Raw genomic sequence first — 16995 nt, 5'->3', positions numbered from 1 at the left:
TCACGGTCCTATTGGAAGTGAGAAGAGTTATGTGCTATTTGGTATTCAGGTTTTATGCTAAATAGATGCTCAGATTTTTAGCTGGATGTTGATATTTTCCAAAGTCCTTAGTTCCTGTTTTCAGTGTATGTAGGTTGAGATGTAAAGCAAGACTTAGAGTACAAAGTTCATAGGTTCATAGGTTCATAGGTTGGTACTAGGCTATCAGCCCTAGGGCCTATACAAGCCTAACCATAACAATTCCCTGGCTATTTCTTCCCACACTATTTACTTCCCTGGACCCCTGTCTAGCAGGGTAACTGATGTGATCCCTGGGGTGAATTTCCTTTCTCCCATCCAATCGTCAAGGTTCTTTTTGAAGAGGGCCAGAGAGGCACTCTGCTTGACATGTATGGGCAATCTATTCCAGAGTCTGGGGAGGCTCTGGGTCAGAAGCCTATCCCTCCAGCATGTTTTGTTTATTGTGATGACAAGATTTAGATCCCTGGAGCGTGTAGCTCTGAGGGATTGGAATTTCTTTAAGTGTAGCATGTCCAACAGCTCTGGGTTTGACATGGCCTTGTATGTTAAGCAGAGATCGCCTCTGAGTAGATGATATGCGACAGAGTATAGCTGGAGTTTTTTAAGGTGGTCAGCGTAGGGCATCTGCTTTAGGCCTGTGATTCTTTTAGTGAGGTATTTCTGCGGCATTTCCAGTTGTTGCAGATGTCTTGAGAGGTACATACCAAATGGGGCATTGTATTCTATAATGGGTCTAATGAGGGATGAGTACAGTAAGACAAGAATCACAGGCCCAAAGCAGATGCCCTATACTGACCATCTTAAAAAACTCCAGTTATTCTCTGTCACATATCATCTGCTCCGAGGCAATCTCTGCTTAACATACAAGGCCATGTCAAACCCAGAGCTGCTGGACATGCTACACTTAAAGAAATCCCAATCCCTCAGAACCACATGCTCCAGGGATCTAAACTTTGTCATCACAATAAACAAAACATGCTGGAGGGATAGGTTCCTGACCCAGAGATTCCCCAGACTCTGGAATAGACTGCCCATACATGTCAAGCAGAGCTCCTCTTTGGCCCTCTTCAAAAGGAACCTTGATGATTGGATGGGAGATAGGAAATTCACCTCAGGGATCACGTCAGTCACCCTGCTAGACAGGGGTCCATGGAAGTAAATATTGTAGGAAGAAATAGCCAGGGAATTGTTATGGCTAGGCTTGTATAGGCCCTAGGGCCAATAGCCTAGTACCAACCTATGAACCTACAAACCTATGGGTGTATTAATTTCCTCAGAATTCATTGTAGACATTTAAAATAATGTGATTACTTGTTATCAGTAGTGCAGTTGTGAAACATGATTTTATTTTTAATTTAGTCTGGAAAGCTTTCAGACAACTCTTTCTGTACACAGCAAAGGAGAATATCCAGAACAGCTCTTCAAGATAGTTCCATAGTCATATAGGTAGTGCACTGTTTCTCAGTCTGCAAAAAATATCTGTAGAAAATAATTCTTATTAGAGCAAGTTCTCTGTCATTAATATATTGCTATTAATGATAATGAAGATATGGAAACACTAACTAATGGAACTATAATAAAACAACTTGAGCTATTTCAGTTACTTCTAAAAAAGGACAACAAGCTCCTTGATTGAGGAATGTGGTACCAGAACTAAACTGGATAGTTACAAATGATTGCTCCATTGGTGGTCAAGTATTTCTTGTTCGAAAATGTAATACTGAGGTACATTTCACCATGATGTTTTGTTTTACATGATGTAAAAGCCAGCTCTTTTGTGTTTTAGTATGTTTTTAACATAACAATTATTGATATTAATTTTTCCGAAAACATTTCTTTTCGGGGTGTAGGTAAACCACAAACCACATTACATACCATGGTATGAAGTATACCTCATTTAAACCACAGGAAAACACATTTAATAAAAAGTTTTTTTTCTCCCTTGCACAAACATGTTTCTTGTATACACAAAAATAGGATACTCCATGTATTTTATATGTCCGTTTTACCTCCCTGCCTCCCAGCCATCAACTTCCTGCCTACTGATCCTGATCGTTTTCATTTATAGGTGGTAACTTTTCAGTCACTGTTTGGGCAACAGCTAACCAGAAAAGCTATCATTGACATGGAATGAATGGAGGTGTACCATTGCCATCCTTGGCATAATGAGAATTCTTCTGCATTTGGCCACTTAAACCTGGCAGCCTGATTGCCCACAGTGGAGGGAGCTGATATCTTTATTGACTCTCCTCATGCAACTTAACTGTCCATGTAGTGGCTTGACACTCCTCTGCCACTTCCAGCCTTACTCATCCAATCTAAGGGAGTGCAACAAAGCCAGCATATATACTGACATTTCTAAATATATTTAATTCCTTACCCTGGCTGGGATGATCCATGGCCCAAATCAACACAGGGTCTGACTATACCTTCTTTGTGCAAGTGCACACATCTGTGCCTTTAAGTTCTGGTAAGCCATGCACTTCTCCCAGTTGTCTATCTATGGCAGAACTGACCATTCTATGACAGCATAGCTGTATCATACAACCATACATGTCATCCCCACCTCTGTGATAAGCACTTGCATTCTCACTTGTCAGTTATTCTACCACTTGAAACACTAATCAAATTCAGTTGTCTGTACTTCAGTTAGGGCTTTATCCCACTGTACTATGGAGACAATAAGGCAGTTCACATTTTGGCTGTCTGTCAGATGATGCAGTGGTCTGTTCTCCACACCGGTAGACTAATGCATTTATAGGTGTGATTCACAGCATTGTTTTGTTTCCAGTGCTAATCCAGCTACTTGGGGAATTACAAAACATAGGATTTTTATTTCTGTATATAGACCACTAGTCTTCAACTGTTGCATATAATCCCAGACAAAAAAAAAAAGAAACAAAATATCAGACAAATATTTCTGTTAGGAGAATTATCTGTTTATCACAGCAGAGTCAAACATTACTTTTACTGTATTTAAAAACATATTTTAATAAAGTTATTTTAAAAGAAGTTGCATCCTGCTGCTTTGAAACGCTAGTGCTGCCACTCTAACGGCTTTTGTTGTTAGAATCATGATAATTATTCTTTGCTTTGGAATGAAAAGAAGTGGGTCAAAGGGGACAGCGGACCCATGAGCAAAGTGTTAGGGAGCATTATCACTAGATCCTGATTGATCTTCAGTGCATTCTGGCATTCCAACATAAATTACAGCATTGCATTTGTGGTCAGAACTGAAGCACTGTCGTGTGCGGCATAAACTGTAGCAGCTGTTCGGTACATAGCAATTTGCTATGATTTAAAAGAAGAAAAGACATTTTTTTAGTTTTTCTTTTTTTAAGTCTCTGGAGGGGAGTTTTTTTTTTTTTGAGGGGGGCAGGGCATCTGATCGAAGGACAGTCTTGGGCACAAAAATAGCTTGCTACAGCTCTAGGAATTAATGTACTATTTTATACTTATCTTGCACATCCTTAAACTGTAGTGTTAATGCAGTTGCCTACTATAGTTTCACCTTCACAGCACATCTGTGTATTATATTTGGCATATATTACCATGCTAATTTTATTGCTTATCAAGCTTCATTTGATGACAAAGGCAAATCAGTTTATATGTTACATGCTTTGCCTGGTATCAAGGAATTTTTGTTTCTGCAATAGTAAAAAAAGAAAAACAATAAACAAAACCAGAACAGAAAAAGAAAAAAAGCAAAGCAAAATCAAGCAAATAACTCTAACACAAGCTTTATTCTTCTATCTTGTACGCATGTGTTTTATGTTGTACAGTAATGGGTCATTTATATTCAAAAATGAGCATGCTGATTGGACAGCACAGCCACAGTCCCCATTGCAGAATGAGTATATACCAATAGAATAAAGTCAGGTTGCTGAAGTATCATACAGTGGCTGGACTTTGTACTGGAAAATGTTGAGGGACAGTGTAAAACAAAAGAAAAATCAGATATGTTCTCAAAAATAAAGAAATTGAAACATACCTGATGTTCCTTCTGTTTCTGCACTGTTCCTCATAAAATCTAAAAAAAAAAAAACAGCAATGGAGATTCTCTTTTCTCCATTGCTTCTCCTGCACTGTACTGATGTATTGTGCAAGCGTAGGGGTACAAGTCCCATAAACATGCACAGTACATCAATAGACAAGAAAGAAGTTGGAGGAACACTACAGTGCCATTGTACAAAGACATTATTTAAGAAATGTAAACAATTTCTTTTTTAAATAATGTTATTGTATAATAGGAATAACCCACTCATAGGTGGGGGTATATCAGGATTTACCTACACCCACTCATGGGTTATTACTTATAAATATGCTATGACAATATGATTTCAGTCTTCTTGCAAAGATACTAGATAATTCAAACTAGTCAAAAAAAGTCACATGCCAAAAGTTTAGTGAAATCACTACATGCATTCTTTTCTGCAATGAAGTAAGCTGTCTGTACACCCTTATAGAATACTTTACCCACTACACCCCCCTTATTTATATATATGGACTCCATGGAAGAGGAAAAATGCCTGGCATAGGTGAAACACATCTTTACACTGCAATCACTCACTAGAGCCAATGAAAGTGTAAATGCATTCCAGGAGATGATGATACAATGGGACTGACTTGTTCACTATCCTTGCAGATAGTCGACATTCAACTACACATAGATCTCCCATATTTATATGCTTCAGACAGTGTCCAGTGTAGTAGGTATGCTTTCTTCTTAGTTCACCCCTGAAAAAGGATGGGTACCCCACAGAATGAACTGACTTATCAAAATGGAATAAGCAAGCAATAATGCCCAGGATGTGTGTTGTCGGGGAAGTAACGCGTGGGACGTCAGCCACTATACTGAAAAAGCATTATTTTGCTAACAACACGCACTCTGGAGAGCATTTTTGTGCTTAGAAAGTTTTTTTGATGTGAAATAGTTCTTTTGCCTAATCTTTCAGACTTGTTATAGCATAGGCAATTGTTTTTAGAGAAAATATTGCATATCCAAAATATGTTATGTAAATATTTAATATCTATACCCCCTACATGCACACACAATTACTGCCACTTTTTTGAGTGAATACGCCACAGATATCTTATTGTGAAAAAACTAATTAAAAAAGAAACTAACAAATCATAGAATGCAAGGAGTTGCACCTCTCCCCTCCCCTTTACTAAGCCTAAGTGTATCTCAAAGTGCTACTCAGTCCCTTGTGAAATGATAGATACTGAGTATTACAGGCAGTCAATAATACCAGACATTAGAGTTTCACACTTATTGATAAGGGAAGGTGTACTGATGGACTGTAATGCTAGACATTAAAGTTTCATACTTCTTATTGTTAAGGGAATGTGTGCTGATGGACTGATTTTTGCAGTTGGAAGACGTTGCTATGTGTAGACATTATTATGTGATGTGTTCTCTCTGTCTGTGTCACTTCTCTCAGACATACAGATGAACATACACAATCACATATGCAGACAGACACATGCACGAACACACACACACACACACACACACACACACACACACACACACGCACACACACACACACATGCATGAGCATGCACAGAGAGACACACACACACACGCATATGGACACACACACATATATACACACACACATGCATGCACACATTGCTCTGTTTTTTTTTTCTTTATTTACTTATTTAATTTTATGCTCACTAAGTGGCAAGGTGCTGTTTAGTGAGCATAAAATAATGGGGGGGCAGCTTTTTTTTTTTCTATATGACTTCCTCACAGCTTAATATGCTGCTGTGAAGCCGCAGACTTGTTTTTCAAAGGGCATTACATGTACATTAACACTCTACAGGAGAATATTTGTTCTTTATCAAGGTGAAGATGTACAGGTGGCCAATTCTCTAAATAGGTCTCCCCTAGAAAATGGCCAAATGCTATGAAAGTTTGTGAGTACCAGTGTCTGTTTTCTGCATCTAGCTCTGTTATATAAAGAAATACCAGATAAAACTTTTTTTGGGTTCATTTGCTTTTGTTGTTTGTTTGTTTGTTTGTTTTTTAAGCAGTTATGTAGTACCAACTTAATGCTGTTTTCTTAGAAAATGTTTGCTACTGTTTACTAATGCCAGTTTGGGCATCTAGAACAACAATACTGAAACCGTATGACAACCAAATTAATACATGTACATGTACAAATGTGCATTTGGGTGGTGCAGTGGTGCAGCAGTCAGCATAATCACCCCACATCAGGAGGTTTTCTTGTTCGATTCTCAGCTGGGGTACCTTCTGCGCACAGTCTGTATATCATCCCTTTGTTCATGTGGGCTTCCAACAGGTGCTCCAGTTTCCTCCCCCATTCCAAAGACATTTGACTGGAACATTTCTCCCAGGGCTTCTGCTGAAAATGGGTTCTGTCCCAGTCTGTCCATCCCGGTAAATAAACTTATGACATATTTCAGTGATTTTTCTGGACAATATAGCTAACTCTGTATACCACTGTCATTTCTATAAATTTTGCAACAGCATACAAATAACTATTTGCTTTTATAGAACATTTGTCATAGTCAAAATGCTTAAAAGACAGCATATCATGCTAATCAAAGTTCTTTTCTTTAAATAAGTTATTAACTGCTTTTAATTATATGAAATCCTGTTATGAAATAAGCAGCCCTAGATGTATATGTTGATGACGACCATGTAAATGAGAATGCATTTTACTTTAACAATGTTAAATGAATGCACATTTTACAGTCAATGCTGGAAGCAGATACACAGTAATTTTATTTCTTTTAAAGCCATACCTTTTTAGTAATATGCATTCTAAACATGTTATTTTTTAAGGTAGATGAGCAATGTTTGTGAAAGCTAACTGTTGATATCTCATTTTTAAAGGTTACTTAGCAACAAGGATTTTCAATGGAACAAGCCCTTCTGCTGGGAGAGTCGAAGTATTTTTTAACAATAACTGGTACCCTGTTTCAACAGAAGGATGGGATATAAATGATGCAAATGTTGTATGCCAATCACAAGGATATGGATTTGCACTGGCAGCTATTACAGATTCCAGCTTGGGTATACGTTCCTCCTCTACATGGTTTAAAAATTTTCAGTGCACTGGTAGAGAGTATAGCCTAAATTACTGCTATGGTGAAATCTCAACAAATATCAGCATTCCCTCTGCTGCTGCTGGAGTTATTTGTTCTGCAGGTAATTTGAATAATGTTTGAGTAAACAACAAACAATAGCAAAACAGATATGTATTACATTCTAAGCTATTCTCAAGAAAGCTGATTTATTTAAAGAAAAAAACAGTATTGTGTTTTATTTGTGAAGAATGCACAAGTTATTGCGCACTTGCACGTTTGAGTATGTGCATATATTAAAGTTTGCATATATGTCATTGTCTGCTTTTGAATTCTGGTATCTACATGAAAAGATTAAGAAGAGAGGTTCAGTTCCATCAATAATCCCAATATATAAAGAACCTGATTGCTTTATAGGTATAGCACCTGACTCTGTGCCTACAGTAATGGATGGCATTTATATTATGTGTTCTGGTTCAAACCCAGTATATTGACGTGGGCATTTATAATAATTTTAGTCTCCTTGTATTTGAATTGTGTCTCAAGCTGGACACCTATTTCCTGCTCATTGCTATAGCTTCATTTCTAATTTGGACTAGATTTCCTTATTTAATTGGTGATCAAATTAATTCCTTTAGCCAGAAATGTACATGTACATAGGATGTCCAGGTCCATTGATTAAGGGACTTATCAAAGTCATATAGTTTAAGCTGAGATTAAGCTAAGGTTCATTTGCTTCTACAAGCCTTAACCTCCTACAATTAATTGCTACTGCTATTATATATATATATATATATATATATATATATATATATATACATACATATATATATATATATATATATATATATATATATATATATATATATATATATATATATATATATATATATAAAATAGTTGCTATAGTAAGATTCCTATTCACAGTCTAGTCATACAAACTTTGTAAAAAGTCCGTCTTATCTCTCAACATAGTGCCTGTGTTTTCAAAGTTAACTCTGAGTTTTGACTCCAGGTATTTAGATGCTAGTTCAGTTACCCAGCCTATGCCTGACACAATGGGTCTCATAGCAGGGTTTGTGATGAATTTATGAATTTTTGGAACTCCATAAATTATCGGTATCCTAGGGTTTCTGACCAATAACATTTCTTTATCTATCTTGTTTTCATTATGCAGGTTTACTAGGCTGTTAGAAACATGGTTAGGTATGTTTTTGTTCTTGCCTAGTGATCTTAATGTAGTCATCAGTGGACATCATTTCATGCATTGTTTGTTTATAAAAGGCTGTATCCATCACTACACCACCACCCTTGTCTGCAGGTTTTATCACTATTTCAGAATTGCTAGTCAAAGTTTTAAGTGCCATCTATTCAGACACTGTAAATTTATGAAAAGTTCCTATTTTATGCTTGGCAAATAACTCATACATATCCTGTTCTAAAGCATGTTCATAAATTCTTATAACTTCATTACTATATAACATAAAGGTACTGTGTCATTTAAGTGTGGAATATATGGAGTCAACATTAGCAAACATAGTCTTTAAATGTAAAGCTCTAACAAAATATTTAAATTCAGACACAGTAGTAGAGATTTCTACAGTCTGTAAGGGTATAAATGTGAGTCCTTTACTTAAAACTGATAGGTCTTGATCAGTTAAAACAGTCCTTGAAAGGTTAAAGACCAAATACAAACTTGTGTTTGCCTGCATGTTTGAGGCTGGCTTCCTTCCCATTTCTGTTTGGCAGTACTGAGTCCTCGGGGCCTTGGAAGTGGAATAGGTTCTAGTTCTCCAATTCTGTTAACATCCACTGTTGTCCATTTGACACCAATAGCGACATGAGTAGCAGGAAGGGGAGGGGCTCCAGGCTGTACAGTAGCTGCTGTATTTAAAGATGTTGCTGTTGCATATGTATGAGATTCCTTCCAATTTGTACAGTCTTTGACTGTCATTTGCAATGGAGCAATGCCTGATTGGGAGTTGGTATCTGAGGCAGGCACTGTAGACAAGGAAGCTGAGTCATTTTTGGTTAGATTGGTGTAATTTTCTGCTTGTAGTTGTTTCCATACCTCTCAACCTGGAAACATCAAAAATCTGGACAAGGCCCATGAAAAACAGGTACGAATCTATATGCTGATTAATGTATAATATGCATACATAATTACACAGCCCCACCTACTCCAGTGGAATTGTGGGATACCAACTTTCAAACGCAAACTAAAGAACAGAACCAAAATATAACACCAGAGTCCCATTGCAGCCATTCCAATGTCCCATTACCTGGCTATTTCACCACATTTACCATAAACACTAATGTGTGCATACTGCTTTATTTCTACAATGATTATTTGGATTTTATTTTTTTATATTTTATAGTACAATGCACAAACACTAAAATATATCTGCTAAACAAATCAATACTGTATCACAATGAAAATAGACTTGGCATTAAAACTTCTCTGCCCTTGAAACTCACATTCATTGAAATAGCATTGAAACCCACACCACATCCAAAGAAAATGCATCTCGCCAGTGGATAAAGATTACCTTTGGGATATTTTGAAAGCAGAGGCCCCTTCCACACAAAACAAGAAACATTCATGCATTCTTTGATACACCTTCCTGACGTTATTAAATTATATTCCTTGTATAAAACATCACACTTGTTAGACTTAAGTTAGAGCGCATTTTAAATTTATTGTTTAAACAGTTTTCCAGTAGGTGATGAAACAAAATGCATGAACCAATAATGACAAAACTGCACTATTCAGAACATTTCCATCATGAAAGTCTACTTACACACACAATTGCATTTTAAATTTATTGTTTGAACATTTTTCCAGTAGGCAATGAAGCAAAATGCATGCACCAATAATGACAAAGCTGCTCTATTCAGAACATTTCCATGATAACAGTCTACTTCTACACACAGACACACACACACACACACACACACACACACACACACACACACACACACACACACACACACACACACACAAAGTATTATAAATATAGGAGTACAGTAGTGTAAGCCATAGGCATGTTGCACAGCTTCTTGCACTTATTTTCAATTGGGGGAGGCAAAAAAACAGGGAATCATTTTAAACATTTCTTGTATAATTTTGGAAAGTTGCTTGAATAAAACATTGTGTTACCACCATGCATTTCACTGCCAAATCGTGAATCCTGGTCCCTGTACACTACAGTTAGAATAACATACCAACTAAGCCAAATTTGCAGTTCCCTGAAAGACTGGAAGACTGAAACTTAAATAGCTATCATTTAGTGAATTCAGTTCTCACTTCTCACCATAGCTCTCAACCTCTTAGCACAAAAAAAAAAAACAGAACAAAGCCAATAATGGGGAAATACAACCCCAAAATAGGGAAACATTTCAAATACTGAACTTAAAAACTTAGAAAATTGCTAGAATAAAAGATTTTGTTTTACCATTTATTTTCTGAAGAATATGAAGTTTGAAATTCAAATGCAAAATCCTGAAAACCAGATGTGAGGCATATATTCACAAGTGGTGGTGGCTAGGAATGTTAGACTCTTTTTACCTGTACCCAAGGTACAGGGTTTGAGCCTGAGTACCTCGAGCCACCAGATGTATTCAGTTGGGGGCATTTTCACACACCAAGCACCCACTCACCTTAGATACCCTAAGATTGCCAGCTTCTTCTGTCATCAGCAGGTGGTAGTGTTAGGACTGTAACAAAATGCCCTCAGTTGCATGAATAGCTGCCAAGCACAAACAATCATTATGGCTCTCTGTATGATGGCTTCTCTGGGCACCTCTTGCCCCTGTACATCCCTCATATTGGCAGAAGGGGAAATGGGTTAAGCCTTTTCAGGTGGATAGCTTGACAGGCAGTAGACATTGGGGCAAAAAAGGGCCTAAACATTCTGTCAAACTGCAACAATTTAAAGAACAACAACAACAAAAAATGTTTCATCATTAGCAGGAAACACTTAAATTATACACTTTTTTATCTTTTGTGTCTTTTACTTTTCTTTTACTACAAAAATGCAATACAAAATGTCACAACTTCACTAGGGGACTAGGGCCCTTACATATAGCTTCAGTCAGGGAGGTACAGATTGGGTACAATGCTTATTACCACAGAAAGTGTTAGGTTGCCAATGACTGTGCTGTCTTATTAAAAAAAACACAACTCTTACAGCTGTAGACCACAGAGAAAAGTACTATAGCACCAACTAGTGCATTTTGGAATTACCACAATGAGAACACAAAAACAAGATCTGGAATATAAAGACTGGTATTTTATTCCAAAAACTGGTTCAGTAAACATGGGGAAAAATAAAAAAGTAAAACCTATGCATATAGCATTAGACATTTTTTCTTCATGATGTTATATAATTTGATTTGATGTTATGGATCATGTGGCAGGATATTTTACAGGAGGTGTCAAGAAAATGGCTTTGGAATATGGGGAATATAGCTAGAAAATATGTTGAAGGCATATTTATATATTGGTTTGAAAATTATTTTTTCAGTTTTTATCAGTGCATTAAAAAGAAAGAGGTCATTTAAGCATAATAAACGGCCTACACACACACACACACACACACACACACACACACACACACACACACACACACACACACATACTGTGGTTAAGTGAAAAAAAAAAAAACTCATAATGAGACTGGCATTATCTAGATTCACAGGTGTATTAATACCTGTAACAGGCTGGAACTGTGCGGCATTATTTACATGTGCAGCTAGATTACTGCCTGTAACAGGCTGGAGCTATTAGGCATTATCTGTATTAAGGCACAATAACATAAAATGAAAGAAATGTAGTGTAATACAAGAAGGAGAAGTAATGAAAAAGTGCAATACAGTAAAATACAACACAGTAAACATAGCTAAAAACTGAACATAACAAAAGTCTGCAACAGAAGTGGTTTACAAATGAGTAACAACATTGCTTTCATTTCTGTTTTTTTTGTATTTACTGTACATATGTCCGATAGAGGTAGAATTATGTTTTCCTGCCCGATTGGAGAAGACAGTGTTAGTCAAGGATGTTTCTGTTTATGTTAGATCCATCAAAAGGAAACAGCAGACAGAAACAGAGCAGAAAGTATGGTGTTTTTCACTTTTCACACCCCTTAGGTGCCTTAAGGTTGCCAGCTTCTTCTGCAGCAGTTGTACAATCCAATAGCTCCACTTGCTTCCTCTGCAGTTGTAAAATCCAATATGCTCGAACTGGCTCACTAAGAAGCCCATAAATTCCAGTATTCAAACTGTTTCAGCCTTCTGAATAAGCTTTGTTCTGCTCGAAGAGCCCGCAGGACAGTATTCAAACAGTTTCAGCATTCAAACAGATGCACGTCACATGCGCACACATCTGAGCTTAATTCCGATAGGCTGATGGAGCTGATGTCATTGTGCACGTGATGGCGTCAGCTCTGAAAGCACAGAATCTAAAAACATAGATTGTAAAATCAGAAATGAAGGACTGCAACTCAGGAATCATAGCACCCCATTATTGGGACCCCAAAACTCGGTAAAAACCGAGTTATTCGGGATGGTTGGGAGGTCTGGTTGTTTCTGACAAACTGGGAATGCATTAGGGGGCATGGCATGTTGAGTTGCTACTGTGTGCTGTGAGCTGAGAAAGGCTCAGTTCCAGTCCTAGATGTGTCTCTCTGTTTTGGATTTGTATTCCAAGAAAAAATGTTCCCTGTTTGAAAATCCATTAAATCCCTATGCAGATTCCTTTTCTTACTCTCAGTGAGACATTTTTCAAAGGCACCAATGCAATCAACTGAATTCAAACCTGTGTTTTACTGCACAGATTAGATTGAGGATTATGTTTTATGGTGTCTGTTAATTTATATATAGTTGCTCAATTTCAGCTCTGAGGTCTATCACTATAGGTTCAAAAAATCCGTTCATCAGCTCCATATATCTAAAGGAACAACTTAAATTAATCAGTTGCCATCTCCGTAAGAGGTCCGAGTATTGATTATGAAAAGTAGGCTTTTTAAGTATTCTGAGGCCCCTGGTTGCCATTTTGTCTTACAAGTAAGCACTGAAGCTTAGTCTCTGTCACTGCTGTTTCTTGAATTGGTATACAATGTTTTCAAAGTGTTGCAGTTTAGATAAGACAGCTTTAACTAGCTTGACTTTTAATTGCCTATTAACTTAGACATGTGACTTTTACACTGTATTTAAACCATGCAGTAGCCTTTGTTAGCTAATTTATGTGCCTGAGGAATTCCTCTGGGTGAAAGTTTTTACTTGCATATCTTGAAATTGCTTGGAATTATTAAAGGACTTCAGTTCACTCTAAGCACCTGGAAAAATTGTTTGGAATTATTAAAGATTTTTAGCTCATTCTGCCCTGGTTTCCAGTGATTTTTCATTTTGGACTCTGCTGGTGTAACACTGGATTTGTCTAAATGCTGGTTCACTCATCTTTTCTTATAATTAGTGGGGATGGCATTTTGTCCAAAGGGATAATGATGCATTTCTTGGCATTCATTTTGAGGCCATGCTTCTGGCACCAGTCATCAGTTTGGGTAAGGCCCTCTTGGAGGATGTTCACATCACTAGGGGAATTTAAGACAGCACCCAGCTTGCAGTCATCTGCAGACTTGGTCAGCCACAGACCACTGGTTTTGGATTACACCTCTGAAAAGTATATCACAAACAGTAGAGGCCCCAAGACTGATTATTAGGGTACACTGTTCATTACTACTAGAGGTGGCATTAAGGACCTGTTCCCTGGTGATGAGCGGGGGCAGGTGCTGGGGATGTCCTGGTTTACTGATGGGGGATAGGGGGTGAAATTTTAACTGAACCTGTCTGCCATCAGGTTGTCTTTATCTATGGTGTTTGGGTATGTGGTGTTATTGACCACCAGTTCAGAGCAGATTTGGATGTTATCTTTGAGACTGCGGACATATGTGAAGAAGGCCTTGTGATTGTCCTTGGTGAATGTGGCCAATTTGGACTCAAAGTTAGCCTTAGAGGATTTCACCAGTGACCTTATTTGTTTGTTCTGACAAAGGACAGATTGCTTACAACTTGGCACCTGTTCCTTCTTGGCCCTGGACAGCAATTTTTTTCCTTCTGTTATAGAGTTGGTTTATTGCTGCTGTCAGACAGGTTTATTCTTCCTTGAGGACGATGATTTGGTCCTGTCAGGTATTTTTGAGTCCATACAGCTATGTAGGTGCTCATATAGTTTTTTAGTATAGGCTTGGACATTAGTGCTAGCTTCAACTGAAGAGACGGTGGCTGTGAAGCTGCGTATATCTGTTCTGAGGAGAATGTAGTCAGCTTTGGAAAAGTTTTTTTTCATTTGAGCCTGACAAGGGGGGCTCAGGGGAGATGGTGACTTCAAAAGTGATCGCTTTATGGTCAGATCTTACCAAGGCAGATGACACTGTAGGAGTGCTACAGTGGCTACAGTGGCTACTCATGTTGGTTAGGATCAGGTCCAGGATATTTTCACATCTTGTATGGGTGTTGACCAGCTGAAACAATGCATTGGCACTGACAAAGTTGAGAAATCTTTGGGCATTCATGTTTGGGCTAGAACTGGTCTTCCACTCTATGGCTGGGTAGTAAAGTCACCCAGGATCAGGGTGGAGGGTTGAATGTTGATGGAATCAACTAAGTCCAGATAGGTGGAGTAGAGGTCCTGAGTCATGCTTGGGGGTCTGTAGCTAGCTATGATTTCAATATGTGTTTTCTCAACAGTTAACTGCATTTGGAGTGTCTCCTGTGTGTCATACTGTTTGACCAGCCTGGAGCTGTGTATGCCTTTGAAAAATATTGAAATGTCACCTCCTTTGGCTTTGTAGCCCTCCATTTGGGGTCAGAAAGTATGGTAGGATGAGTAACCTGGTAAGGTTGGGGTACTCTCCGCAGCTTTGAACCATGTTTCAGTGACTGCACAAATGTCAGCATCCTCCAGGGCAAGGAATGCTTGCAATGTGTGCAGTTTCATGCTAAGACTCATAATGTTTAGCAGCATGACCTTTAAATTTTGTTTATAAGAATTTTTCATGTTGGTAATTTTGTGTTCATGACTTTGCCTAAAAAAGGCACTCTGGGGGAGGCAAGAGCCTTTGCCAGAAGCCTAAAGCCCAAGGGAGACAGATGAAGGCCATCTCTGGTAAAGCATCATGGTCTGTTAATAATGTCCTCCCAGGCTGTTAGGTACTGGATCCCCTTGGAATGACACCAGAAACTAAGCCAATTGTTAAAGTCGATCATTTTCTGTTTGTATTGAGGTATCATTCTGGGTGATGCTATGATGCTGCTTAAGGCTAGGGACATACCTGCCTGGGACACATATTCAGTGAGCTCAATTGTGTCTCTTCATTTACTCCATAGAGGCACTTCTCAAGTCATTCTCACCAACATGGACTATGACAGCGTCATAACAGGACTTGTTAAGAGACTTGAGTGCATGCGTGATGTGGTGGATTCTAGCACCTGACAAGCAACTTGCTGTGACTTTCTCCTTGTCTAGCCTGGTGAGGGCTACATCTGTGTGTCTCATGATAGAGTCTCCTATGACTAGTATGTTGGGTTTGTGGTTGGGCCTTAGAGGGTATGAGACACGTGTAGTATGTATGATGCTTGGTGCTGTGGGTTGTGATGTGCATGTGTGTTTTTGCTTACAAGGTCTCTTTTGTTTAGGTATGTTTTTGTTCAGAACCCCCGCATATGTAGGAGTGTGTTGTACAGATGTGAGTAGTGTTAGAGGTGTGGTGTTTGTAGTGTTTGTGCAGACAACCTTTTCAGTGCCAGATGTACTGGCTTGTGACTGAGATAACAAGGATTCTAGGTTCTTAATGTGATTGCATCTCTCACATATTGTGTTTCTGGGTGGCAGTAGTAGACAGTTGTCTGTGTACATGAGGCAGTTGCTACACTGCCTCAGCATGCCCATATCAACCAGACTAGCAGTAGAAACCATAGGAAATTGGCCATCCATGCTTGTCAGAATCTGTGGAAGAGAGGTCAGGGATAATAGAGTGGGTACTATCTGAGGAGAGTATCTATAGGTGTGAGTAGGGCTGGATAAAATCATTACAGTAGCTGCAGGCGAGGGTCTCACTCATACAGGAATGCTGGTAATGGACAAAATGTAGCTGAGTTATCTTGCAAAGGGTTAAAACAGTACAGTGGCGGTGCACAATGGGCAAACAAGCACAAACCCATGCAAATGCTGGGTTTAAATACCACAAAAAAAGTAAAACAGAAACACTGGAATTGACCAATCAACCGTTGTCCCTGAGCTCATAGCTCAAAACCCGGTGCCAAACCAGTTCCAACCAGTTTAGTTACCCCCACTAAGTGCAGGCAGTCCCCGGCAAACACAAGACGGTGTAGCAGGAAACACAGGAATCACACAAACAGATCTGAATACATAAAAACCTGTAACCAGACTATGCTAAAGATATTTAAACTCTGTTTAGGTCAATTTAACACAGGAGAACAGATATGCACTTAAATATAACAGTAGCATACAAGAGCAAACCTATTTAAACAAATTAACCAATTAACCAATAAAAAAGCTAAAAACTGAGCCCTGTTCCAGCAGTCATCAATCATACAAGTTCTAACTGCACACCCCTGTCACTTGGAGAACCTTCTCCAAAAAAGATGGCCTGGATTAGTGCTCAGGTTATACAAACAAAGATAGATTCAGCAGGTCTGAATTTGTCTATGCTACAAACAATGTGCAGCAATTTCAGAAAGAAACAGTTGAAATAAACAGGGACAGTAAGTCTTTAACCAGCAATTCCCAGCTCAGAAGGGCTGGATCTACCCTCTCCTCCCACAAGAGTACAGACCACAAACCTTCTTAATTTAAAATAACTGGTCTGAAGCCCAAGTGCTTAAACCAGAACT

The 16995-nt window shown here is 38.4% G+C and overlaps 1 protein-coding gene across 1 annotated transcript in view; it reads left to right on the top strand.

Moving 5' to 3' along the window:
- Positions 1 to 16995, top strand: part of LOC122815774 (scavenger receptor cysteine-rich type 1 protein M130-like) — a 363665-nt gene that overhangs the window by 169815 nt on the left and 176855 nt on the right. Inside the window, exon 6 of the mRNA XM_044088544.1 lies at positions 6890 to 7204. Coding sequence (XP_043944479.1) covers positions 6890 to 7204 — 315 coding nt within the window. The remainder of the gene's footprint in view (positions 1 to 6889; positions 7205 to 16995) is intronic.

This window comes from Protopterus annectens, chromosome 1.part1, assembly GCF_019279795.1.
Source record: "Protopterus annectens isolate FY-2018-M chromosome 1.part1, PAN1.0, whole genome shotgun sequence".
Lineage (NCBI taxonomy): Eukaryota > Metazoa > Chordata > Ceratodontiformes > Protopteridae > Protopterus > Protopterus annectens.
The sequence above is the reverse complement of the archived record's forward strand: the minus strand, read 5'-3'. Positions and strand labels throughout refer to the sequence as shown.